The sequence below is a fragment of the Sorex fumeus genome, unplaced genomic scaffold (genome assembly GCF_029834395.1).
Source record: "Sorex fumeus unplaced genomic scaffold, SorFum_2.1 ptg000003l, whole genome shotgun sequence".
Lineage (NCBI taxonomy): Eukaryota > Metazoa > Chordata > Mammalia > Eulipotyphla > Soricidae > Sorex > Sorex fumeus.
This window is the reverse complement of record NW_026606060.1, coordinates 57,570,564-57,598,502: the sequence shown is the minus strand read 5'-3', so window position 1 is coordinate 57,598,502 and position 27,939 is coordinate 57,570,564. Positions and strand designations below refer to the sequence as shown.

The window sequence follows — 27,939 nt, the reverse complement described above, 5'->3', positions numbered from 1 at the left end:
CAGCTGCGTAAGTGGCTGCGTGGTTCGGGAGAATAGTCCTGGTGCCTACATACCGGAGCATGCTTGTAAAAGCTCATGGTCACCAGGATTCCATCTGGAGAAGGCGGGGAGACAGCACCTACCCCATCTAAGACCTCCCGGTGATATCAGTTTGGTATGGGGCCCGGAGAATTCTCTGGGAGTTGTGGAGCCCACCAGCCAGGTTCCTTCGTTACTGTGGCCTGCACTCCTTCTGTGGTGCTTACATAGTACAGGATTCTGTGTGGTCAGAAATTGCGTTGGTGGGGCTAGATGATCCCTGAATGCTGAGCCAGGAATAAGTCCTAAGCATCACCAGATGTGGCCCAAATCCCCATTCTCAAAAAAAAAAAAAAAAGAGCTTGCCTTGGAAATTGCAATCAATTGAGCTACCAGGTTCAGTTCAGAATAGCCAGGATCATGCTTAGCATATGTATGTGGGACACTGGGGTTTCAAACTCATGACCATATGTTTGCAAGTCAGTTGCTCTAAGCCCCTGCACTTTATGTCCAGGACCTTGCCTTATAGTTTTATTGTTTTTTTCTATATTAATTGCTAATATACTAACCCAATGCAAATAACTACATACATTTTTATTACAAGGAGAGGTGCAAGAGAAATGTCGCCTAGTGTTTGTTTTATTTTGATGAATTATGTACAGTTTAAGTGTGCAGTAAACCCACACTCTATCTCACCTGACGCATCTCTCATAGGGCTTGGCTGTCCCATCTGAGAATCTTCCATGTTACTGTACATTTAGGATAATGGATTAAATCCAGTTGTCATTCAAAATCTAGAAAAGTGTTAACAGAGAAATAAAATTCTATTATACCTATTAACAAAAACTTTTTGGTATTTTCTAATCTATCGTCGAGGGCCCCAGAGAGATAAGTTAACACGCTGACCATACACTTTGTTTGCAGGAGGCCAGATTTCATCCCCAGCATCTCATGGTCTTTTGAGATCTGGGAACACCCCCAGGCACAGAGCTGGGAGTAGTTCCCGAGCACCCCCAGACATAGCCCCTCTCCAATAAAAACAATTTTCTCATTCCCTTCTAAGCTAAGAACATGGCAATTTCCCAGCATTACAAAATCAAATATTGAGCAATCATTCCTAAAAGCCCAATTTTTCAGCCAACTTGCTTTCACCTTCACGATGTACCAGTTATGAAGTCAGATGCTACCCACTGAGTCTCCATCCACAGGAAAGAGGGTCCTTGAACTCACCGCAGGGGAGCACCCTTAAAGCAAACTGTGTCACTAACCAGCTATGTGACTTTGGACCGAATCACTTGTGCTGTCTTAGCTTCCATTTCCTTTTCTGTCAAACAAAAGAGAAGAACCCAGGGGCTCTCTCCCTAACTGGGCTCTTTCTGTGCTGACATTCTTTGCAACGGTTCATCCTCTGCCCTTGCAGGAAAGGAAGGAGGCTGGACCTGGAGTCTCTTCTCTTTCTCCCAGGCACAGAGAGGTTAAATAAAGCCAGCGCTTGCACGGACGGGTAAACGCCTGGGGGTGTGCATCCTTCCCCCCTCCCCCCCAACACACACACACCCGGCCGTTGTGTTGTTTGAAGGGACCCTTGCCATGCTCAGGTCCCGCCTTTCTTGACACAGCCGCGACTCAGGAAGTCCAAACAGATGACCGCACGAGATTCCAGAAGGACAACCCCTCCAATAATTGTTTCAACAGAAACGGTCCCAGCAGAAAACTCCTGCTATTTCCCCTCTGCCTGACCAAGTTGGCTGTGAGAAGACAAGCTTCCAGGAGAGGGCTGGGCTTCCCCGGGCAGGAACTGGAGGCACCGGCTTCTGCAGTCACTCTTAGGGAGAGAAGAGCATCAGGAATGCCTCGCGGGGCTGGAGACCCTCAACTGTCTCCCAGTCGCCCCACGGCCGCGGGGAATCGCACTGCATCTCAGCCTCACCCCTGCAGGGCTCAGGATGCAGGCCAAATACAGCAGCACCAGGGACATGCTGTATGCTGAGGAGGACTCCTCGCTGACCCTTCGCTCGCAGGCCTCCACCGCTACCCAGCGCACGGAGCCCAGGCGCACAGGTAACTCCTTCCCAGAGTCCAGCATTAGGGGCCTCGAGGGATGCCTGGGACTCACTTCTCGTAGCGACCAACCGAGCAAGGGCTGCCCCGCTTGGTCTTAGTGTATGAATTTGTGCAGAGTGGGTGCCCCTGATATGGGCATCTGGGAAATGAAACTCTGTCTCAGTGCTCACGCTTGCTTTCCCGAGGTCTCTGAGCATCCCAGGGGGGTGTATTTGAGTGTCATGCTATTATCAAGGAGATGCAACGAAGACACGTCCCCTCTTTCTGCCTTCAGCGCCACCTGGGATCTGATTTGGAAGTTGAGATTGTTTTTGTGGACTCAGTGATGGAGCATGGGAGCACGGGTCTCACATGAATGAGATCCTGTTATTTTAAACTTATTTTTTGGGCTTTAGAGGAAGGTTTCCAAGCAGGCACATTCAGCCTGGTGTGTTGTTAGGAAAATCCTGCACCATGAAGTTGTGGGCCCTTGGCAGGAGTAACCACGTGAGATATTTGGTTTCATCACCGATGAAATCAGGGTGCGTTGAAGCACGTGTTTCTAAGGTTGCTTCAAATCTGAAATTCTGACTCGTGATAGTGGTTTTCAGTGCAATTGCATCTAATTCCTATTCCTACTTCTTCTGGGGGTAGGAGGGGAGGAAACTCCTAAACAGTGCTCGGGGGATCTGGGGTTTCTTTTAAGAACTCTTGGCCAACTGGGCCACTGATTTAAAGGAGGTACAAATATGCATGGACTGGAGTGATAGCACAGCGGGTAGGGTTCTTGCCTTGCACGCCGCCGACTTGGGCGACCTGGGTTCTATTACTCCGTCCCTCTTGGAGAGCCCCGGCAAACTACTGAGCATATCCCGCCCACACCTGGCAAGCTTCTCATATTCAATATTCCAAAAACAGTAACAACGAGTCTCACAATGGAGATGTTACTGGTGCCCACTGGAGCAAATCGATGAATAACCGGAGGACAGTGCTAAAGTGCTACGAAGGATGTGTGGGTGTGTGGGCTCTGCAGTATTGGGGCTTCTGGGGGCCACGGAGTGGTGTTAGGGGTCTCTAGCACTGTACCCTATGGTCTTCAGATCTCCAGAGGAGCACCTGATGATGCTCAGGGCACCATGTGATACCTGGGATAGCACCAGGATTGGCAATAGGCAAGACACATGTCTTAACAGCTACTGTCTCTCTGGCCTATTGACTCAGAATTTCATTCAGTTGACTAAAGTCAATTTTTTGGTTTTTGGGCCACATCAAGGAGTGCTCAGAATTTACTCCTGACTCTGCTCAAGGATCACTCCAGGCAAGGCAAACACTCCACAAGGTGTATTTTCTTCAGTCTTGAATTAATGATTAAAATATTTCATTTTCATTACATGTAGCTAACATTTTATAATTGTATTTTCAGTGATTAACCTTTAATTATTAATAATTTTTATTTTCTGTTCATAATAAAGATAATTCACACATAGATAAAAATTTTATATTTTGGGCAACTCGATCAATCTGAGGGAAAACACAGCTTGAGTTTCTAGTGAAAGTAAAAGATCTCATACTTTCATATAAACAGGACCAGGTTTTATATTTATTTATTTATTTATTTATTTATTTCTGGAGGAGATGGCATACCCAGCTGTACTTTCAGCTTAGTCCTGGATCTGTGTTTAGGGGACCTTGTGGGGGGCCTGAGGTCAAACTCGGGTCTTCCATGTGTAGGGCAAGGGTCCTACCCAGTGAACGATTCTGTCTCTTAGTATTAGATTCTAAACCAGGTATGTCCCTTACTAATAGTGTGATAATGAACACATTGCTAGAACTGGGATCTCACCTTTCTTTTTTCCTAAAAGTATTAATGAGAGTGAATGTATAAAGAATCAGGTCCATATATTTGTACTCAATACATGTTTAGTATTGTTTTAAGCACTTACACATACTAAATTAAATTAATTTGGGGGTAATGTTAAGTAGATATAACAAAATCTCTTTGATCAAATGGTCTTAAAATTGATAATCTACAGAAGGTCCTGGGTGCATCATTGCTACTCCACCCCACCAAAAAAAAAAAAAAGATATTTTTTCAATATTCCTTTTCTTGAGGATTCCTAAAATGCTCATTTAATGTTTTTGTTTCAGTTTGCTTTGAAGAAAGTTTCTCTCATTGCCCTTAACTTAACATACCTATTCTCTCTGACCACATCCAGGCTTTATTTAGCTCTGTTCATCTGGACACACACTTTTAATGGTTTCTTTCTTTTCTTTCTTTCTTTTGCAATAGAAAATATTATAAAATATTTTTGTTTCTCTTCCTTCCTCACTAAAACTTCCCATACATTGTCTGTTCAGTCAATGATTCTTTGTCTGATACCCACTGATGCAGCTTTCCTTTCCTTTCCCCTGCTCTTTCTCCATCCAACCCTACCCCTCTTCCTTTTTCCTTTTCTTTTCAACAAAACTGTCTTGTAAACTCCTGAGGAATAACAGGGATTTCCAACTTCCTTGTTAGGAAGCCAAGAGACCACAGTGGGTCCCGTCAGTTTCTGCATTATAAAACACAGTTTTTCCTACAAAACTTTTTGTGTGGATTCAGTTCCGAGGTTTTTATGTGGCTTCTGTGTAACTTTATGCTTCACCTTTGGCTAGAGCCAGGAACTCTCAGGGGGATTAGATACCAGCATAATCAGGAACAGGGTGTACAAAGAACACTAAAGTTAGCAGGCTAAAGCAGGGAGTGGAGGAGAATAAAGCCCTAGCTGAAACATCTGGCAGCCTTTTAGTAAGAAATGGAAACTGAGATAGTAGGACTGGAATTCACAGAGGAGTGTCTTGGAGGCAAACATTTCAAAATAGTTACCTACCCACATGTGAATGATTCATGTTTTTTTTTTTACCTATGATAATGCAAATATTTAGAGGAATATCATTCTAAAAGTCTTTTATTAAGAAAATTAATTTGACATAATGTTGCTGTTAAAAATAACAGGTTTTATTTTTCATCAATGAGTGCAGAAAATTCTCATTCCACATAATGTGACATTCTTATGGAAGATAATTAATTTCCTCTTTAGAATGAATAGGAAGAACTGATTACAAAAATAAATTCATTGATTTTTTGGGGGGGGGTCGAAGGTGGTATAAGTGTTAAAAAGTGCCCAACAAGGGGTTAAAGAGATAACCCAAAAGATTCCAGATTTGCATGCTGGAGGCCCAGGTTTAGTTTTTGGCACCACATGCTCTTCAAAGCACTGTAGGGAATAACCCTAAACACAAAGCTGGGAGTAGCCCTTGGGCACTTCTAGGGTGTGACCCCCAAACCAAAAGGTAGGTCCAGGGGGAGAAACAAAACAAATGGATTACCAAGAGCAAAAAAAGAGACATTACCCTTACACTTTTCCATACACGTTTGCTTTGGGTCATGCTAATTCTGGCCTATTGCAAATTACTGAGGCTATCATGCCAAATATAACATGACTCCTGCTAATGAGGAAATTTGAAGTCTGATACAAGTTTCAGGTAAGCAGCCAGTGATAAGGTGCCATGATGGAGAGTAAGGTTACCTATATTCGGCAGGGATGGAGAAGGTCAGGAAAAATTGGAGAAAGAGAATGTTGAGTTGAACTGGCTTCAAGATGTTCCCTGTGATCTGGTACCAGGAGTGGAGGTGTCAAAAGGGCTGGAGCACTGCAAGAAGAGAGGTAAATGAGTGGAAAGTCACGTAGGTTTAAATAAGTTGGTGTTTTCAGAGAATTATAAATGATGTTATGGCCGAGGAGTAGAGTTGGAAGGGGAAGCTTGATCAAAGATAAGACTAGCAAGTTACAGAGGATTTATTGTGTTCTACTGGCTGGAGTGATAGCACAGCGGTAAGGCCTTGCACGCAGCCAACATGACCAACCTGAGTTCGATTCCTCCGCCCCTCTCGGAGAGCCCGGCAAGCTAACGAGAGTATCTTGCCCCCCACGGCAGGGCCTGGCAAGCTCCCCGTGACGTATTCGATATGCCAGACACAGTAACAACAAAGTCTCCAATGGAGACGTTACTGGGCCCGCTCGAGCAAATCGATGATCAACGGGAGGGCCTTTACTTACTTTCTTACTTACTGCAGTATTTTGATTCTTCTCAGTAGGTAAAATGAGATCACTAAAGGATTTATAGGGAGTGATGTAATCCATTTTGTGTTCTTGGAAGACCATTTAGGTTACAAAGAGGAATGAAAGGAATTGAAGTTATATGAGCTGATACCCAGATTAGACAGGGGTGTAAGCTGGAGGTTCAACTTGCACTGAAATATCAGGGGTGAGGAGCAGCAACCAGACATGAAAGGGATTGCAGAGGCAGCGTTTTAATGTTTGGTGACTAGTGACCAGTAGGAAGAGAGTCAATACAGTAGTTGAGTAGATTCTATTTGATGCTCTGTGCATGGTGCTGCCTTAACAGTAATGGGAATTGCAGGAAAAATGGGAAAGATAACAAATTCAGTTTGAGTTTTAGATACTCCAAATGATAAGGGATGTGTGCTTAATTGTGAACTGTGACATCAAAGATCACATTTGATCTAGGTCTTTAGGACTGATTCTAGGTTTATAGTCGGATCAGGGTAAGGCATAGGGTGGTTCCATGCAAAGATAAAGCAATCTAGAACTTGCTTGTTGCACATGTGAGACAAAAACTTAAATAGAATAATAGAAGAAATGTTAGTTTTGGGTTGGAATATAGATCAGAGTGAGAGCATTCTGGACATCAGCTGCAGAGCTGAACTTGAAGACATGGTGAATGGTTAGGGAAAGGGTGGTAAGTTCTCAAAGCTGGGACATGTATAAGGAGAACTGGAGCAAGTGGAACTAGGAAGCAGGATGGAATTCTGTTAGGCTGCGTCCTGTAGAGCAGGTTTGAAGAAAATTATACTCCTTGGGTTAGAGATTCAATCAATGCTTTGGAAGGTTCATATTGGTGGTAGAGAATGTAGGATGGAAGGTGGTATTTCTGAATAATTTCAGTGTATAGAATTGAGAAGTTGCAAGTAGTGATACACTAGGATCTTTTTTCCTATTACCACATAGAACATCTATACATTAACTGTACATCTGTACAGTAACTATTAATTTGAGTTTCATTGGGAGGTAAGGAAAAATCATTTTAAATTTCTCCTTTCCCCATCTTTAATAAATTGCATGTGTAGGATTTATCTATTCTATGTTAGTTTTAAATTTTATTAACATAGACTTATTCACACCCTTACTTTTAAAAATTTACATACCTGTATAAAAGGGAATATAAACAGATTTTGAAAGAAATTAACCCATCATTGACTTACAATTTTGTGGAATTTCAAGAGTTTAACTATATCACCTGGATATGTGTGTCACCACCTTCATGATAAATTAAAGAAATATTCTAGTGTATGTGGAATAAAAAGAAATATACTCAAAAAACAACAAATCACCAAAGATGGACCTGGAGACTTTGTCAATAGGAGTGTACATGGGGGATGGGAAGGAGGTAGTGTCTGGGAGGGCTCTGGGGACACTAGTGAGTGAAGTGGACATTCTGGGGATGGGTGTGATGTTGGAATGATTTATACATGAAAGGTGTAATTAATAATATTGCAAAACCTGATGCCTCAATAGATTTTTTTAAATAAAGTTTCTTCTCTGAAATGAGTATGATTAAGAGAGCAATCTACCTTCATAGCAGTGCAAGCCTCACCAAATTCAATACTTCAGTTTTCTAAATAGTGCCCTGATTTTGGGCACTGTTGGACACTTTTGGGGGAGATTTTGGGCACTTTTGGGGAGAGTCAAGTAAAATATTGTAGATTTAATGAAACAGACTAAGTGTGATTAGTAGCTGTGTGTCTTTGGGCAAAATAACTAATAACCTGATGAATGGATTGCTTAGTTTAAATGCACATTTGTTTGTTTTGACAAAAAAAATCTAGCAATGCTCAAAGCTTATTTCTGGCTCTGCAATCAAGGATTACTTCTGGAGGTTCTCAGGTGACCATACAGGGTGCTGGGGATCGAAAATGGGTCAGCACTGTGAAAGGAAGCATCTTATCTGCTGTACTCTCTCTCCAGCTCTGTAGATGTCAATTTTAACAGTATTTCCCTTTCATGGTGCTTGTAAGTACAAATAAGATCATGTACAGGGCATTTATCTAAGTAAAAGGATTATTTGCAGTTCACCTTAATAAAATGCTGTTTTTAAATCGTATTTTTGAAAAAAATTTTGATTGAAGTATAAAAATGACCTAATTTTTACTCAAAATTAAAATTTGAATTAGACTTCTAATTACTGGCAATTAGAAATGATTTTCTGGAAGTAGCTTATATATTTTATGTGCATATTAATTTGAAATTCTAGGCAGTACAAGATCCACTTACTTTTAGAGAAAAAAATAGCAAATATTTGATATAGACCCTTAAGGAAAGGAAAATGACATTTTAATGCAAACAAAAAAATCCTCTCCACCCTCAGAATTTTGAACATCCCTCTATAAAATAGTTTACTATGAATCATATATAAGGATCAGGGAAACAAAGCTTGCTGAAAATGCAACTTTGAGAAAAATTAAATATAGCTAAAAGTCAGAGAGGGCTAACAATGTACAGTGATAGGGATGTGTTAAATGCATGGTAATATAAAGGCTAGCTTTATAAGCTGCATATTCTTTTAAAAATTTGTTTTAAAATAAATTTATGGCTTACTCTCAGCAAATGTTTAATTTCTCGGGTCAAGAGTGAAAAATGTTTTAGAGTCCTTGCAGTGAGAAACAGCATTCCTTAAACCTTTTTGTACAGTGGTTTTCACCTGTGGCTTCCAAAGAATCTCCAGGGGCTCCAAAGGCTACCACATGGTCTCTGGTTGAGAAACACTGCACTAAAAGACACATTAAAAAAAATCAAATCACCATGAGCTACAGATACAAAGCTTTCATGTTTGAGTTTTATTCATACAATGATCGAACACCCATCCCTCTACCAGTGCACATTTTCCACCACCAATGTTTCCCATATTCCCCCTCCCCCACTCTTCCCTCTGCCTCTATGGCAGACAATTTCCCCCATACTCTCTCTCTACTTTTGGCTATTATGGTTTGCAACACAGATACTGAGAGGCTATCAAGTTTCATCCTTTATCTACTTTCAGCACACATCTCCCACCCGGAACTATCCCACCAACCATCACTGACTTAATGATCCCTTCTCTATTCCAGCTGCCTTCTGCCCCCGCTCATCTTCCTGGCCCTGTGTCTACTATCTTTGGGTATCAGTCTCTTATTATGTTATTATATTCCACAAGTGAGTGCAGTCATCCTATGTAAAAGACACATATTTGAGGGAAACGTGTACCTGTTCCAGAGCTTAGCTCTCCTTTCTCCTTGATTACTGGTTCTCAAAGTAGTGACAATGTGTGGTGCTAAACATGACAGTTGAATTCCAGCTCTGCCACTCATTTGTAATGTGCCTTTATGCAAATTATCTACAGTTTCGAATCCTTTGAAATATGCTTTCAATTTCTATCAAGACACTTTGGTAGACTGTCAGTCATGTCTGTTTTATTCCTTGCAGGCCCTGGGAATGCAAGTATTCAAAACTTCCACTCTCTGGGCCTAGTCAGGTCTGACAACCTCTTTGCCTGTCAAGTTTCCTATAACTACAAAGCAATTCGTGTCTCATCACTTGAACTGATGCTGTTGCCTTTAATAGTATAGTTACTGTAAGAAGGGACAGGAAAGGGCTGTTGTTTTCTATATATATCTCAGTAGTCCTAGGGATGTTTATATCATTCCTTGGTGTACACACCTCTTTTCTAAACTTGCCTCAGGAGACCAGATTCTCTTTCAAAAGACAAAACCACAAGAAAGCCAAGCCAAACTACAACCCCTCCCAGCTGACTTATTTTGCTTCTTTTAGGGTAGGGGTGGCCTCTAGAGAACCCGAATTAGGATCAGGAATAAAACTGGAATAAAATTCAGGAATATTAAACCCATGCTTAGAAGAAGGAAAAAAAAATAACCAGAAGGAAAACAGTTTTATAAAAGGAAAGGGGAAAAACAAAACAAAACAATGGAAAACATTCCTCCCTGGCCTTTTCATCAGGCAAACCTGGTTTCCTGGGAAATGGCCAGATCAGCTTTAAAAAATCCCCAGGGCTTTTTTAGACTGGGTGTTTACATAAAATAGGGAGGGGTTGTAAATATGGAGGCAGGAAGGAGCAGGGAGAAGAGGCAGGTGATGTTCAGAATAGAAGACTTCTTTAGAAGAGAATCTAAAATCTGTTGTTTTCTTAGCAGATGCTTTTTATTCTGACCAAGAGACAATATTAGGACAAAACCTATATTTATTATTTACATAGATATAATTCTCAAACAGTGCTCTAATGTTTTAATACAATACTCTCACTTCACAGTATTATTTCTTCTTCTTCTTCTTCTTCTTCTTCTTCTTCTTCTTCTTCTTCTTCTTCTTCTTCTTCTTCTTCTTCTTCTTCTTCTTCTTCTTCCCTCCTCCTCCTCCTCCTCCTCCTCCTCCTCCTCCTCCTCCTCCTCCTCCTCCTCCTCCTTCTTCTTCTTCTTCTTCTTCTTCTTCTTCTTCTTCTTCTTCTTCTTCTTCCCTCCTCCTCCTCCTCCTCCTCCTCCTCCTCCTCCTCCTCCTCCTCCTCCTCCTCCTCCTCCTCCTCCTTCTTCTTCTTCTTCTTCTTCTTCTTCTTCTTCTTCTTCTTCTTCTTCTTCTTCTTCTCTATCCTCCTTCTTTGCTTTGTCCTTCTCCTCCTTCATCTCCTCCTCATTCTATTTCTTCCCTCTTCCTCCTCTTCTTCCTCCTTCCCTCCTCTTCCTTCCTCTTCTTCCTCTTCCCCTTTTTCTCCCTCTTCTTCCTTTTCTTCCTCTTCTTCTTCCTCCCCTTCCTGCTCCTCTTCCTTCTCCTCTTCCTCTTTCTCCTTCTTCCCCATCTGTTTACTGTTGCTTTATTCTTATTATGACACGATAATTTACAAAGTTGTTCATTACACAGTTTTTTTCAAGCATACAATTTTCCAACACCAATTTTACCACCAGTGTGACCTTCCCTTCATAGTTGTCTCCAGTTTCCCTCCCCCACCCCCAGTCTGTCCCCTTATCAGTCACATAGCAGTCACATTATTTCATATTGTTTGTTCCAACAAAGCCTCAGGACAAGCAACAGCTTAGGGAATTCCTAGTCTTGAAACCAGTTTTGCAAGAAGAACTGGTGTTGTTTAGGTGCTTGTTATGACTGAGGGCAGCACATGTTCAACTGTGGTGCCCACCAAGGACTACATATCAAGTTGTGGAACCCATACACAAGGCTGATATCCATAATTACTCTCCTCAACCTTATTGTTTCTATTTTTCTTCTCCTTTGGCTTTGTTTTTGGGTCACACCTTGAAGTGCTTGAGGTTAGTCCTGACTCTGAGCTTGGGAAACCAGGTGGTGCCAGGGATCCAACAGGGAGATCCTATCTTTAAGCCACTGCCAACATTGAATTGTCTCTATGACCCTTTATTTCTAATTCTTTCCAGAAAAATAATCAAATGGAACTGTATTTTTATGCCTTTGAAAGAGACTAATTTTAATAGTTTTGAGCAGTTTTGATAGGCACATGGTTGGACTATTTGTATATAATAAATGTACTCATGTAGAATATATGTAATTATTCTTTCATTTATCCAATATTAATTAGTTGAGCTTATTTTGAGTCTACGCTACAAAAAGTGATGAGCTGCAATAGTGACTAAGCAATAATCTTTTCCAGACAGAGTTTACTTTCTTCTGACTATAAAGCAAAAATCTTTAGTAAGACAAATATTCAGTGAGTATAATAGAAAAAGCAAAGCCACTGTGCTAATAGGTCCGCATGTGGTCTTGGAATCTAGAAACATTGCAAATTTTCATTTTCTTGGGCTATATGAAACTTAAAAATATAAGTTTTTGTAGAGGATGTTTTAACTTAAGCTATCCTTTGCCTTCTGATCTTGTTCTTTTATGTTCTGCTGGTTTTAGATCATTAATGTCAATGCTACAAGAAATTACAGTATCAGTTACCAGGACATTATAGACAAAACTCTATGGATCAGCTAGTTGAAGAAAAGAAGGAAGTAAACAAAATGTTTTAATTTTCACTCATCACGTGGAATTACACTCATTACATGGAATTCATTCCCTTGAAACCAAGAGGGCCGAGAGATATGATTAACTAAGTCTGCCCTCTGCTGACAAAAACATATTGCTGAAAAGTCCCTAGATTTGTGCAGGTTCAATCCTCTGCAATGCATGAACCCCAAACACTGCGGGAATCTCCAAACACACAGCCAGGATTAAACCCTCAGCACCGAGTGTGGCCTTAAAGCAAACAAAAACACAAGCAGAGATACACAGACTTTAATCATCTTAGTAATAATAACTTCGTTGTTCTAATTTCATTTTTTTCAAACACATATCCAGTACCTAGGTGTCAGTGCTGGAAATGTCGCTGACAAACAAGCAATGTAGTTTGAATGGAATGAATGGATGTTTAAGAGGGAAGGTTAGAGACAAAAGCAAACAAATAAAAGCTATGAAAATATCACCTAGTAAACTTTCATTCATCACAAATGATGACACGATGTTCCCTCAGGAAAACAATTTTCTTAAATTCCATTCCCAAGAGATAAAGGGCATGGTAATTAATTTCATTTTATGACGGCCCCAGTCACAGTCTTCCAAAGAGAAAGTCAGATGAACTGCTCTCCTGGCTTTGAAGAGTGTTCTTTGCATTTGACTACAATATTCCTTACTCAGAGAAGTGTTTAGGGGGTTAAACTGAGTCACCTTCAGCTAAAATTCTGATTACCATTGGCACTTTTGCAAGGCTGATGGCCAGGATTTAGATTTAAGGTAAGGGTCATTTTCTGTAGCCAGTGGGTTTTGAGATTTTTTTTTTTTTATGTGATGAGCTGCTCAGGGTGGAAGAGCTGGTGGTAGATGCCAGTGCAAATTTCATCAATGACTGTGGACTCCAAGTCTACAAACACTGCCTGGGCATATGCTTGCCAGTGTCCCGTTTCACTGAAGAAGGTGTTGAAAGAGTCTTCTCCTCCCCCAATGATCTTGTCACTGGGCATCTGGCCATTAGGCTGGATGCCGTGTTCCAGGCAGTAGAGCTCCCAGAAGGCATTGCCAGTCTGGACACCTGCCTGGACAACGTGGATGGAGATGCACTCACGCATTATAAGGACTTGCTGGGTTCAGGGACAGGAGAAAGCGAAGGATCAGAGTTGAGGCTTTCCCACGAGCAGACTACCAAGGAGTCAGGGGGAGAAGCAGACTCTGGGCTAGACTGTTTTCACTTGGGGTGCCCCAGAGTGGTGTGGGTGAAAGCCCTCCATGCCCCAAGGGACCCAGCCCTGGCAGCTGACGTCCACTACCCAACCGCCTCCACACTCTAGGCCATTTTGGCCATTTTCTGGACCGTATCGCTGCTTTGCGGCCGCATGACATGTTAAACACTTCCTACTCATTTTCCATAATTACCACAACATATTTGATGGGGTTCAGACAGTAGGTGACAAAACCATACAGAGAAATATATATACATATTTATAAATATATATATATATATACATATATATATATATATATATATATATATATATATATATATACCTCTTGGAGAGCCCGGCAAGCTACCAAGAGTATCCTGCCTGCACAGACAGAGCCTGGCAAGCTCTCCATGGCATATTCGATATGCCAAAAACAGTAACAATAACAGATTTCGTTCCCCGACCCTGAAAGAGCCTCCCATCATTGGGAAAGATGAGTAAGGAGAGGCTGCTAAAATCTCAGGCTGGGAGGAATAGAGACGTTACTGGTGCCTGCTCAAGTAAATCGAGAAACAGAACAACGGGATGACACTGATACAGTGATACAGTGAACCTTATGTTTAGAAAGCATGGACAATGGGATAAAGTGCTTGAGATATACTCATGGACTTCTCCCAAGGGTGTGGAATTTAAATTAAAGGTTTAGAGAAGAAAACAGCCTCTGTATTCTACCCCTGAGGATCAGCTAATGCAGAATAAGAGGAAGAATTACCACAAAAGTTCTAAGACATGGGCACACTTGATTCAGAAGGATTTTGAGTAGGCATTTGAGTGAGGGGAAGGAAGTTCATATTGAGACAAGAGCTCTAGATAGTCTCCAAGTGAAAGGATTTTTGTATACCAGGGATATAGCCCAAGTGGGGAAGTACATACTTTCAATGTGTCAGTTTTTAGTTCCTTGCTGTGTACACCCTCCCTCCCCCACCAGAGCACTTCCCTCACAACGATGAAGAGAGTGAGATTTGTAGAATTTTATTCAGTGCAACAAAGAAAGTTACTGAAAGTTTTAAAATTAACAAGTAACAAAGTCTAATGTGCATTTTTTTTTAAAAAAAGGAGAGCAATTGATATAGATTTCATTCTAAATATAATCAGTTAGACTTTTTGATAAGTAGGCTTTTTAACTTTGTATTTTATTTTATTTGGGCTAGAGTGATAGGACAGCGGTAGGGCGTTTGCCTTGCACGCAGCCAACTTGGCTGACCCGAGTTCGATTCCTCCACCCCTCTCAGAGAGCCCGGCAAGCTACGGAGAGTATCTCGCCCACACGGCAGAGCCTGGCAAGCTACCCATGACGTATTCGATATGCCAAACACAATAACAATAAAGTCTCCAATGGAGACGTTACTGGGACCGCTCGAGCAAATTGATGAACAACGGGAGGACTGTGACTGTGATTTTATTTTATTTATTTTAATATTTTGGCTAACAATACTATTAACATTGGTTTCTTATGAACATAATTCCTATACCACAGCTATCACCCCAAATAGAAAAAAACTCCCATATGATACAGCAATGCTACTTCTTGGCATTTATCCCCAAAACACCACTGCATGCTTTTGGTGAAAGAGAGGATTACTGAGAAAAATATTTACATTAAAATATGCCAGTGTTAACACTATGATTTTAACTTATTTCCTCACTTAATTTGTTTTCCTTTGGGGCTGTATGAGGGTCCCAAAGATGAATTCTAGGGTCTCACGTAAACACGGCATCTGTTGTACCACAGAGCTATATTCCAGACTCCTTCCTTATTAGATATTAAGTTTCAGAGAAGAGCTACTATATCTTCTATCCCTGTAAAATTTGTATCACTATCCTTCCCCATTTTTAATAAATCTAAGCCAAATCTTTGTGCCTAGATATGCTACAGGGAGGATTTTGCTAAAGAAGAAATGGATTTTTGTTAACCTCACTATTTTAGAACATACCTTAATTTCCAATGACATGAAACTCACTCTCCTATCAAGGTCAAGACATCAAAGTTTGAAGATTTTGCTCTCTCTGCTTCATCTAATCACAGCAATAGATGCTTCTGGATTTGGGGGAAAGGTGTCTTTCCTGATAGATATCACAGGTCATTCAGATCAACAAATGACTTTCCTGGGTGAGGGATACACTCTTCACTCAGCAAAACCACTGCTCTTACAGAGGGCAGACTTGCAGGGAAGGGCAAGGGAAGAATGCAGGCTTTAGCCTCCTTATTACTTAACTGTGGGAAAATTGAGACAGCATTAAGTCCATCCTTGAGAAATTGATGATGATGTATCTTTATGGTTTATTTTTTGAGAACCAAAACTAAATTGAAAAAAAAAATACAAACCTCACTAACCTTACCAGAGGGACCTTTCACAATGGGTCCCTAAAAAAAAAACAACAACAACAAAAAACCCCAGCAAAGTAATTTGTTTTTCCTCATACTGATGCAGAATTTATTTCTTAGAAGTGGGTGACGTCATGTTTTCTTTTTCTCTTTTCTCTTTTGGTAGCATTTTGGGTCACACCCGGTGATGCTCAGGGCTTACTCCTGGCTCTGCACTCAGAAATATTACTCCTAGCCGTGTTCGGGGGACCATACGGGATATCGGGGATCGAACCCAGGTCAGCCGCGTGCAAAACAACCGCCCTGCCCACTCTTATATAATTCCGGCCCATGTCATGTTTTCTCTAATGATGTGAACCTGTTAGGCATTTTGGAGACATTTCCTAATTTCAGTTTAGACTCTTCAAATGATTATTTTATAAGTGATTGATACACAGACGATTATGCAGACAATTGGTTAAGTATGTGATAATGCATCAATCATGCAAAGTAGGAATGGGTGCTGGATGGGAAAGGGTGGGGTTTGTGAACTGAGCTAGCTGGGCCACACGGCTTGGCTAGGAGCCCTCAGACCGGGTTTGTGAGGACAGAGGGAATGTTATCTAGCCTCTGATTAAAACCGTCGCCCTTCCCAGAAACAGTTCTCACTCACTTGCAGCTGACACTGAGCCAAGAGGAAGACAAAGCCTAACTGCCTTCTCCTCCTTTCCAGCTGAGACCCGGCCTCTTTCTCCAGCCTGGCGGCCCCTGGCCCTGACCTTCCTGGCTTTGTGCTTGGTGCTGCTGATTGGCCTGGCTGTCCTGGGCTTTGTATGTAAGTCAGTGCTCTGACTTGGGGAGGAGCCTGGGTAGGGTGAGAGATACTTAATGATGGATTTTAAAAAAATTTTTGTTCCAGGGCCAGTGGCTAATTCAACGTAATTTCTTTTAATCTATCACTTTACATAATAAATAGTGAAAAAAGCCTCAAAACATAGAAATTCCTTGCCAGGTAGACTTGTACATTCTGGTTAGATAGGGGTTCATCTGCTACACACACACACACACACACACACACACTTACACACACACACACTCACACAGAGATTAATGAATGGATTACAAGTTTTGATCAGCAATTTCTGTTTCATCTATTCCACAAAAAGAGTAGAGTGTTGGTGATTTCATCTTTCTGTATTCCAGGATCATGGGCTAATTCAAAGGAAAGAGATTTTATTATATCTCTCAATAATAAAAAAAACAGGTCAGGTCTTTTATAACTACTTTTTTTAGAATTTCTGGAAATTATAGAATCATTTCTTAAAATTTGATAAAAATTTAAAAAAGGGAAAAGTTCATACGTAAAAATGTCTTTTAGTTTTAAACTAGGAAGCGCATGCTGAAAACAAACAAAACAAAACAAAACAAAACAAAAGTAGTTGGTTTATTTGCTCCAGTCTTTCCTCAATAGAAAGGAGGTCACATAGAAAAAAAATGATTTATTTTGGATTTTGAGGCCACAGCCAGTGGTGCTGAGAGTCTATTATTGCTGATATCTGGGGTTAAATCAGCTTTGGCCATATGCAAGACAAGCTCCTTAAAACTCTGTACTATCTTTCCATCCACAAGAATAGACTTTTATATAAAAAATTGGAGGTTATAAGAAAGCTTACAAGCTGTTATTTGTGAGATTGAATAATAATATAAAAAGACATCAAACATTCTTACCTTAGTTTAATATAGTTATTATTTGAATACACCACTTTCTTTTAAGGATTTAAAAGAATACTCATGGATTAGAAAAGATCTATTAGATTTAAAATCAGGAAGAAAACCTAGCAACTGAAATTTTCTAGTCAAATGATAGCAGAGAAATTGCTTTTGGTCACTACACTAAATTGAAAACCTATAAAAATTATAGAAATACTAATATGACAATTTTGATAACTAAGTGAAATAACAGGATATAATAATATGTAGTTCTTAAGATGGTCAATAGTGAAATGAATTTGGGAGATTTAGCATCACTAATGGTTTGAGTGCACACATAAAAATTTTACTAAATAGTAAATACAGTTAAAGAATTTATTCTGACATAAGAGACTGTAGCACTGTAGCACTGTCCTCTTGTTGTTTATCTATTTGCTTGAGAGGGCACCAGTAATGTCTCCATTGTGAGACTTGTTGTTACTGTGTTTGGCATATTGAATACGCCAGGGGGAGATTGCCAGGCTCTGCCATGTGGGCGGGATACTCTCGGTAGCTTGCTGGGTAGTCCAAGAGGAATGGAGAAATCGAACCCAGGTTGACCGCGCTAGAGACTGCTTACAAATCCACATTTTCAGAAAAGACAAGGACAGAGTAATTAATTTGCCTGATCTGATGCAAGTCATTATATATAGACTCCAAACCTGAAAATTGGCACTATTTTCAAGCTAAAGATCTTAAGTAATATATTATTTCGTCTTTCCATATATGTAAAATAAGTATCAGAACTGGCAATAAAACTGCACTGTCTGATTTTGAAACTTGGGTTAGTTTTCCAGTACTACCAGCTCTCCAACACCCAGAAAGACATTATTTCTCAAAAGGAGGAAAGGTTGGGGAACCTCTCAAGACAGCTACAATCTCTTCAAGACCAAAACAGGAAACTTAGAGAAACCCTACAGCGTGTGGCTGAAAAACTCTGTCGTCAACTCTACAACAAAACTGGAGGTGAGTGAGGTCTGGATGCTGACAGAAAAACTCAGGAGAAAGTCAACTTTTCCATCAGTGCTCCAGAGTACCTCATGCTATTTAACTGACCAGTTTAGTAAAGAATTTGGGCACCCAGATTATCACTGATTACCAGGAACATGTAGGTCAGATACTCAAAGAGCTTCTCCAATTTGAGACATTCTAAACAATAAAGACAATTAACTTTGAATCACCCAAATAATGAAACAATTGAATAAAAGATAGGATTAGTGCTCAATTCACCTTGGGAACCCAGGGTAGAATATATTTCATGATGTGTTTACTAGTCCTTCTTCAATAAGTAGCTAATAATAACAGTTCCCAAATTTTAATAATCATTTTAAGGATCAGGTTTTAAATGCTGATAAATTGTACCAGATCCAATAGGACTTGTGTAGGAATGGCCTAATTTGAATTTTAATAAGGATCTCTTGTGATGGTGATTACGCGCATGGCAGAGAAATTGTGTTTTGATAAATACTACTTGAACAAAGCTAGAAGAAACATTTCAATCCTTTATTTTCTTTGTCTTTCATTCTTTTGGGGTTTCATACTGTTCCATTCTATCCTATCTGTCCCTCCCATTTTGTATCCACATCTTATTTATCATCTAGAAACTCTGAAGGATGGCAGGATGATGTCTTCTTGTTACCCACATACACAACCTTCCCTTTCCTAAGCAGACAGCCTGGTGGCATGGGTTTTCTAGTAAGTTCTATCAGTAGGCACACTTCGACTTCTCTGTGGTTATTTCTCACAGGACTGATGATCTAGCTGTTCATGATTTTTCCCTTTCATTTGTAAACTGCATTGAGAACATATTGTAGAGCATATTGTCTACATTTAAATACTTAAAATCCAACACTGCATGGTTCCTTGAGCACTACAGGAGGTAACTCTGAGCACCAAGCCAGGAGTAGCCTTGAGCACTGACAAATGTGGCACCAAAGTAAACAAGAAGTATATATGCAAATATAATGGTGCCCCTCCTTATTTTTACAAAAATAGCCACAACATTTTGGTTTCATGTTAATGCTGATTTGTATTCTCTTGTTCTATTTCTTCCTCTCTTCTTTCTCACTAGTCATCCATCTATTCATTAATCCTTTCATCATGCACCCAGCTGGTATTCTTTGAGTGCTCACTGATGCTTGCAAATGAAAGGTACAATGCTTTTGAACCCCTTACTCTTATTGTATGGTAGCAATAAATTTGTCCTCAAATTTTATATTGTCAGAAACAAAAGTCCACATTGGGGAGGATCTCAAGGCTTACTTCTGGCTCTGTACTCATGAATCACTTCTTTTTTTTTTTTTTTTTTGCCTTTTGGGTCACACCCAGCGATGCTCAGGGTCACTCCTGGCTCTGCACTCAGGAATTATGCCTGGCGGTGCTTGGGGGAGACCATATGGGATGCTGGGGATCAAACCCAGGTCGGCCGCGTGCAAGGCAGACGCCCTACCCACTGTGCTATCACTCCGGCCCCTCATGAGTCACTTCTTGCGGGGGCTTGAGAGACCCCATGGGTTATCAGGCATTGTACCCCGGTTGGCTTCTTGCAAGGCAAGAGCCTTCCTGCTGTGCGATCTCTCTGGTCCCATTCACCATAGATCCTTAAGGGACTTAGTAACCAGTGTCCAACTCTCAAAGATCAAATACCCACAAAGATGTTTAAAAACCCTGACTAGTTTCTCTATTCACAACCACCACATACGCACATAGTCTATCTCACCTACTTCTTTTTTATTGTTATTATTTTTTGTTTTGGTGAGCCACACTCATTCAAGCACAGGCATTACTCCTGGCTCTATGCCCATAGGCTCTATGCCCTGGCAATGTTGGGGGAATGATATGAGATGCCAGAGATGCCAGGTTGATTGGGTTGGCAGTGTAAAGGCAAGCACTCTCCCCACTGTACTAAGTCTCAGGATTCTACTTCTCTTACTTCAATGTCTATCTTAACCTTTGATACACAAATTTATGATAATCTTCATGCTTGGCTTAGTATTTATATTTTTTTGCTAGAATTTTATTTTCTTGTGTTCAGAATGAAAAAAGAATCCTACTGATATGGATTACATAGCACTGTCCTGTCCTCCCACTGTTCATCGATTTTGCTCAAGCGGGCACCAGTAACGACTCACAACAAATTGTGAGACTTGTTGTTACTGTTTTTGGCATGTCAAATGCGTCATGGGGAGCTTGCCAGGCTTTGCTGTGCAGGTGAGATATTCTCAGTAGCTTGCTGGGCTCTCCGAGAGGGGCAGAGAAACTGAACCTGGGTTGGCCATGTGCAAGGCAAACGCCCTACCCATTGTGCTATCGCTCCAGCCCATGGATTACATACATTAAAAAATTCTTCTCATTTTTACATAAGATAATTGTAGGGAAAGAACATGACAGAAGCCTCAATTGTTTCTAAGTATGATATATAATGAGTTTCTTAAAATGTTTTATGATGTTGAGCATCCTTTATTAGAATTAAATTGCATAGGCGAGGAGAATGTTCCATTTGTGACTAAATCTCACAGCTGAATGAAAGTAAGCAGTCTTTGCTTTAATTTACACTGTATTCATGCCCACTATAATTCTTGATCCATTCTAGTTATTTAGACATCAGCAATTATCTAAAAGAAAGAGAATCAGTTCTTCCCTGGATCATTGAATACTTAAAATATGATTTTAAGAGAGGAAAGACAGCATATTGGGGTAGAAAATAATATTAAAATTGATTTCTTTCCCCAGAACACAGATGCAGCCCTTGCCCAGATACATGGAAATGGCATGGGGACAAATGTTACCAATTCTCTAGCAAGAGCGAAAATTGGCAGTGCTGTGATTATTTCTGCACCGCTGCAAACGCCACCATGTTGATGATACACACAAAACAAGAGCTGGTAAGGTCCCGAGGATTAGTCAACGCTCAGAGTACTGTCATAGAAAGTACTAAAACGTTGGTAGTGGATATAGTCTGATAATTGCATGTGCTCATATAAGGTATCGCAAACCAACACTGCGTCAAATAGGAATTTTTAGGGCAAAGGCTGTGAATCAAATTATATGCCTTATACCTTGCATACCTGAAACTTAGGGTTTGACCCTAAACATTATGAAAAATGTCCCTTCCCCCATGTAGAATATGATCCCCCCAATTGATAACAACAGCAAAGTACTTAAAAAATTAAATATAGTTTTACAAGAAGCTTCTAAAGAGCAAATTTCACAGATTCTCTATTGTTGGGTCATGTCAATCAAGGCCTAAGTCTCTTAGTCTCATTTTGAATGGACTTCTGAGATCTGTTAAAAAAAGAGAGTCTGGTTCTCCACAAACATTTACCCCTATGAAAGGAAAGAGGAATCTTCAAACTCCCCTAATTTAGGAGTGAAATGGAAAATGTCTTAACTTCTCACTTTTTTTTTTTCTTTCGGAGGGAGGCTAGTGGAGAACTGTCAGCAATACCTGAGAACCCAAGGGATATTTTCATTGATACTGTCCAGTGATGGGTCCAGTGCTACTCAGGCCTGGCAGTGCTAGGGGCTACCTGGGCCATGCCCACAGTGCTGGGGGTTTGTGCACTGCCAAGGATTCAACCTGGTGCCTCACACATGCAAGGCATAGACTTCAACCCTTAAACTATCTCCTTGTCCACAATTACTACCTTTTTTGGAGGGGGATGGGGTTATTAGCTATGAAGGGAAGATCAAAGCAGCACTTTATGCTTTTCCATTTTATTTATTTATTTATTTATTTAAGTTTTGTTTGGGGGCCCACACCTGGCAGTGCTCATGGCTTACTCCTGGCTCTGTGCTCAAGGATCACTCCTGGTGAGCTCAGGAGACCATATGGGACACCAGGGATTGAACCAGTGTTGACCCCATGAAAGGCAAATGCCTTTCGTACTGTACACAAGACCTGCTCTTTCCATTGTAAAAGTGATAAGAATTTTCCATTGAAAAACATTTAATTCAAATCATAACCATTAATTAAATCATTACCAAAATCTGCAATAAGTTCCCTGTTTTCCAGAGATGTTCAGTTGAACATAGACCTATCATGCAAATCAGAGAATGGAATTCTAAATTGGCATGTATTCAGTATATGCAATTAAAGACACTACTAAAATGACATTCTTGTTTCTTTGTCTCCAGCATTTACTATTGCTTTTATATTTAACTAACTGTTCAAACAGTAAGACAATTATTTATTTGTCATTGTTTTAGTAGAGGTTCTTGTGCAGAATAGGTTATCAACAGTTATTTAATTGAAATCAATTCCCAGGGAACTATATACACACTTATCATTTTTCTATTTGTATCTTAATTCCACCCTTTTCCTGAAATCTGTGAAAAATGAATGACTACTTTTTTTCTCATCTACTAAATACTATTTTTCATTTATTCTTGATGACCTAATTTAGATAGAAAGAGAGGTAATTCATTTGACTAAAAAACTGGAATTAGAAAAACCATAATTCTAATTCAACTTGTTTATTTTATTTGCATTCGGTTTTTATGTCACACCCAACTGTGCTCAGAGCTTACTTCTGGCTCTACACTAAAGGATTACTCCCAGTGGGACTCCATGAATCATTTGTGCTACTGAATATTGAACTGGGTCAACTGCCTGCAAAGACAACACCTTTCCCACTGTACTATCTCTTTGGGCCTCTCCTAATTATTCTTATTCTCTTTGTTTCTTCCAACCCGAACACACATGGAGAACTTGGGTATAAAACTGAACCAAATAACTGTAGGAAACATTTCTGTGAAAGTTATAGAATAACTTTTTCATAGGTGCTCTATATAATTTTCACAGAGATGTAAATCATCTTAGATGATTTATTTATAGACTTTTTTCATATGAAAGGACCAGCATTCAATTGTGAACTATTTTTATGTACAGTTTTTGGGTAGGCTAATAATCTTTTAGTATGCTAATAATTTTTATTGAACTAACAAATGCCATTAATTTTCAAGAGTTGAAGACATAAGAATGAGAAAAACAAAGTATGCATCCTTAACGAATTGCTAATATATTGGAAAAGAATGATATAAAAAGAATTATAACAAAATTATATTATTTCTCTGTTAAAGAATGAGACAGGATGGCAAGAAATATGTAATTTTAAACTTTTTTTGCTATGGATTTTTGACTTCAAACAAACATCCACTTGTTTCACCAGGAAAACAGATTTGCGCAGAAACACAAACAAAAATGCAGTTAGGAAACACAATCTCATTGTTAGAGCCATAAATACTTCCCCCAGAACAAAAGAATAAACAGATAAAATTAGAGAATCTGTTGCAAATGGAGATTCCATCCACGAAAACTGAAACTCAGTGACTTCTCATTCACTGCCCTATAGCAAACTCCCACTGTCTCGGCCTCTCCCTTCAGTTTAAGATACAAGGAATATACTCAGTTCTGTAGTGTTTGCTGAAAGCGAGTTCATAGACAACTCTCTGCTGCCTCCCAAATTCATTTAAGTAGAGTTTCTATCTATTCATTTTATAGGATGTTAGAACAGGTGTATTCATATATGATTATATGCATAAAATTATGCTAAATTTATCAAAATTGATATTCCAACCCTTTCTACTCTGAGACAAATTCTCCTTCTAAATTTTTCCACCATTTTTACATTAAAGCATCTTTTTCTTTTCTTCTTCTTAGACTATCCTCTAACATTCCTTCCCTGCACTTTCCCTTCCATTTTCTTCCATTCCTTGATTCACCCCACTTTTCTTTATGGATCTGACTGATATTATTCTATCAGTCTGAGTATTTAATTCTATGACTTGAAAATAATGGGCCAGTTCTAAATTTTTCTGATGCAATTCCTGGTTTCAGAATATCAGCATATATGCATGCTTATTAAAGACAAAATAAATTCCTTAACTAAGACAAAATAAATTTCCTAAGACAAAATAAATTCTTAAACTTGAACAAATTAACAGACCTTAACACAGATGACCTTTTTCTAAAAGATGTTATTTATATGAAGCAGAACTCACATGTCCTTTTATAAAATTTTTAAATTTTATTTTCATAAAGTTGTTCACAATAACCGATTATATTCAACATTTCAACACCAATCCCACCACCATTACACCTTCGCACCACCAGTATTTTGAGTTTCCCACCACCACTCATGCCTGTCCCGCAGGAAGATTCTAGATAATTTAGTCTGTATTTCTTGTTATGAATAGTATGAAATGTCTGTAAAGGTCTATCTCGCAGTGATTCAAAAAAAAAAGGACAAAAAAAAGGTATGAGATATCGCATGGCTGCTGTGTGGCCATGCACTCCTGGGATCATAAAAATTTAAATAATTGAAGTCTGGAGCCATCCCTGCAGTGAGCTGCTCAGTTCCAAGATACATTTGTGAGTTTCTGTATCCTGCCATCAATGCACTTAAATGGCAGTCAGAGTCATTTGTGGGCATGGTAGCCAGGATCCCATTGGGGTGGAGAGATGGGAAGGAGTGGCCCAGTTCCAACCCCATGAGACTTGGCACTTTCAGTCACTGGTCCTGCATACCTGGGTTTTTCAGCAGATTTAGTCTCTCACTTGGGGGGCCCAGGACAAGCCTGTGAAGATTGGTAAGCCCACGAACTGCCTGACTGCCATTTAAACGCATTAATGGTCATGATCCAGAGACTCACAAATAAATTTCAGAACCAATCAGCTCACTGCTGGGACGGCTCCAGATAACAGTCTGAGCTGATTTCACCAGGGCACCTCAGATGGCAGCAGGCGTTCTCTCTCTCTCTCTCTCTCTCTCTCTCTCTCTCTCTCTCTCTCTCTCTCTCTCTTTCTCTCTCTCTCTCTCTCTATCTCTCTCTCTTTCTCCCCCTGCACCAGATGAATGCTAGAAGCCCTAAACCTCCAGAAACCAATCGCTGCCAAATGTCCTTTTATAGTCAAAGTACTAGCTGCCCCACACAACTCTGTAAATTCCAACATCTCTAAAGCTAAACGTTTTCTCATGGGTATTTCACAGGAGTTTGCCATGCCTCAGAGCTACAATGAGTTTTTCTACTCTTACTGGACCGGGTTGTCTCGCAACATCGGTGGCAAGTCCTGGCTGTGGGTGGATGGAACTTCGTACTCCCCTGAACTGTAAGCCTTCACAACACTTAAGAGAAAGACATTTTGTAGGGGAGTTTTGCTTGAGTGATAGGGTTCAGTGATTTGATTAAACCAGCGTTAGCTTGATCCAACATCTATACTGTACTGAATATTCTTCTGAAAGGGCTTGCTCATTTCAACATGGGCTATAAAACATGGCACCTGTCTTGAGTGCTGTTTAAGCAAGCAAGAGAGGTAAAGGTAAGGTAAAGGCCCTCCCGTTGATCGTCGATTTGCTCGAGCGGGCCCAGTAACGTCTCCATTGGAGACTTTGTTGTTACTGTGTTTGGCATATCGAATACTTTTGGTAGCTTGCCGGGCTCTCCGAGAGGGGTGGAGGAATCGAACTCGGGTCAGCCATGTTGGCCGCTTGTAAGGCGAACGCCCTAACCGCTGTGCTATCGCTCCAGCCCAGCAAGAGAGATCAATGCAAAAATGCTATCTTGTGTTTGAGGACTGTGTCCTGTCAGGTTGCTTTCTACAAATTATGTTTCAGGGCCTGAGACTTATTTGGAACATAATAAAGTCTCAGAGAGGGGGATGAAGGAAGAATGGAGGATGGAGGGAAGAAAGAGAGAGACAGACAGACAGACAGACAGTGACAGAGAGAATGAAACCCAGATAATGACCTGACTTGATTAATAACACACAATTTGTCAGTCGACAGTGATAGTGCCAGACCTCAGAGTTCTTGACTTTCTGTGTAGTGAAATGGATAGCATTGCTTGAAAAATACATTCTCTGCAGATAGATTTAATGGACTATAAACAAGAATATAAAAATTCAATTTTGCTGGTTCATTTAGATAGGACTGTGGCCTCTGACATAGACAAATGAAAAATCTATACCAATATATATTATAGTTCAGAGCCATATGTAGACAGATACCTTTTTCTTTACATACTTTTGGGGTTTATTCTCCAGGGTGATAGAAAATAGTCAATGTAGCTATTTTGATTTTATAAGGCATAGACTGAATAGGTGGATAATTTTTAGGTGACGTTAAAAATCAGAAAAAAATGGGATTACAGGCCATATTTTGATTTACTTATGAGCACTTTTTGTTGTTTGGGGCAACTTTCTATTTCTAAAATGGAGAATACCAGTTGATGGACTGAAAAGAAAGTTGAGTGATCCCATTTTTGTAGCAAACTTGTTTGGGATATCTATTCTATACTTTTATTAAGTATACCGTACTTCTGTATACTTTCTGAGTCCTTAATGGACTCTGCTTAAATGAATTCTTTGTATTTTTTTCAGGTTTGAGATTAAAATCGATTACTCCAGCAAAAGGAGTAGGGACTGTGTGACCATTCTCAATGGAAAGGCTTTCTCAAAGAACTGCCAGGAATTGAGGCTCTGTGCCTGTGAGACAAAGGCCACCCTGGTGAAGCTGGAGGAGCTTCTATAACATTTCCATCCATAGGGAGGAAATCATTGACTCCATAGCTGCAGGTTCAACTTCCAGATCCCTCAGAGTTGAAGACTGGAACGAAGGTCTGTCTCTTCAAATGCGTCTGCGATAGCTTTGTTTTGGCTCATTTGTCTTTCATTTGCTCCATGTTTATGCAGCAATTCATCCAAAGCACTGAGCCTAGACAGGTGATGGGGAGGGATAATTGAGACTTTGGGGGCATGGAATATAAACCAGGAAAGACAATTTCTCTGACTGTACAAGGAAGATGTTTGTACTTTTTATTCAGGATCACCAGCACTTCTGAGCTTGGATTCAAACAAACTTTTATTAGTCGCAGAGAAAAAGCTGTATTTATGCCTCAATCTGTCCCAGAATTACAAGATTGTCATCCACTACCTTATTTAGAGAGAAATTTCTCTGTATTTTTTTTCAGTATCTTCGATGCCATGTTTTTCTTAAATATTTGAAGGAGTAAAATAGGAAAATAAACCTTAGTGATACCCTTCGCACCAACAATCATGTTGCTCATGAGAAATTAGCCATTACTTTCTCTATGTTGCTATCAAAATACAGAATTAATTCATGTTGTTTGCTTTGGTTCAGACTTTCCTCTCTTGAAAACGTGTGGTAGAGCTTTCATCTACTTTGTCTATGACCTGTTTCCCACTAAAATGATTCTCTTCATTGGAATCTAAAATTCTTACAAACATATCTCACTTATCCTTTTAAAGTTCCACAGTCTCCATTGTCTAGGAATTTCTCTCAGGAAAGAAATATGCTCATCCCCACTGTTCCAGAGTTCTCCCTCTAGAGAGACTGATGAGAAGAACCAAAGTTGGTTTCTTTGTGTGTGCTTGTCGTTTGGGTTTTAGTTTTCATTCCCTGCCTTCAACATT

At 40.0% G+C, this 27,939-nt stretch overlaps 1 protein-coding gene across 1 annotated transcript; it reads left to right on the top strand.

The window, feature by feature from the left end:
- Nucleotides 1-1,930: 1,930 nt before the first annotated feature.
- On the top strand, nucleotides 1,931-27,939 carry CLEC1A (C-type lectin domain family 1 member A). Its single transcript, XM_056117912.1, has 6 exons — nucleotides 1,931-2,079; nucleotides 16,492-16,593; nucleotides 18,297-18,473; nucleotides 21,240-21,391; nucleotides 25,499-25,617; nucleotides 26,887-27,939. Exons 1-6 carry the CDS (start codon nucleotides 1,965-1,967, stop codon nucleotides 27,035-27,037), a joined length of 816 nt encoding a protein of 271 aa, XP_055973887.1. The 5' UTR covers nucleotides 1,931-1,964; the 3' UTR covers nucleotides 27,038-27,939.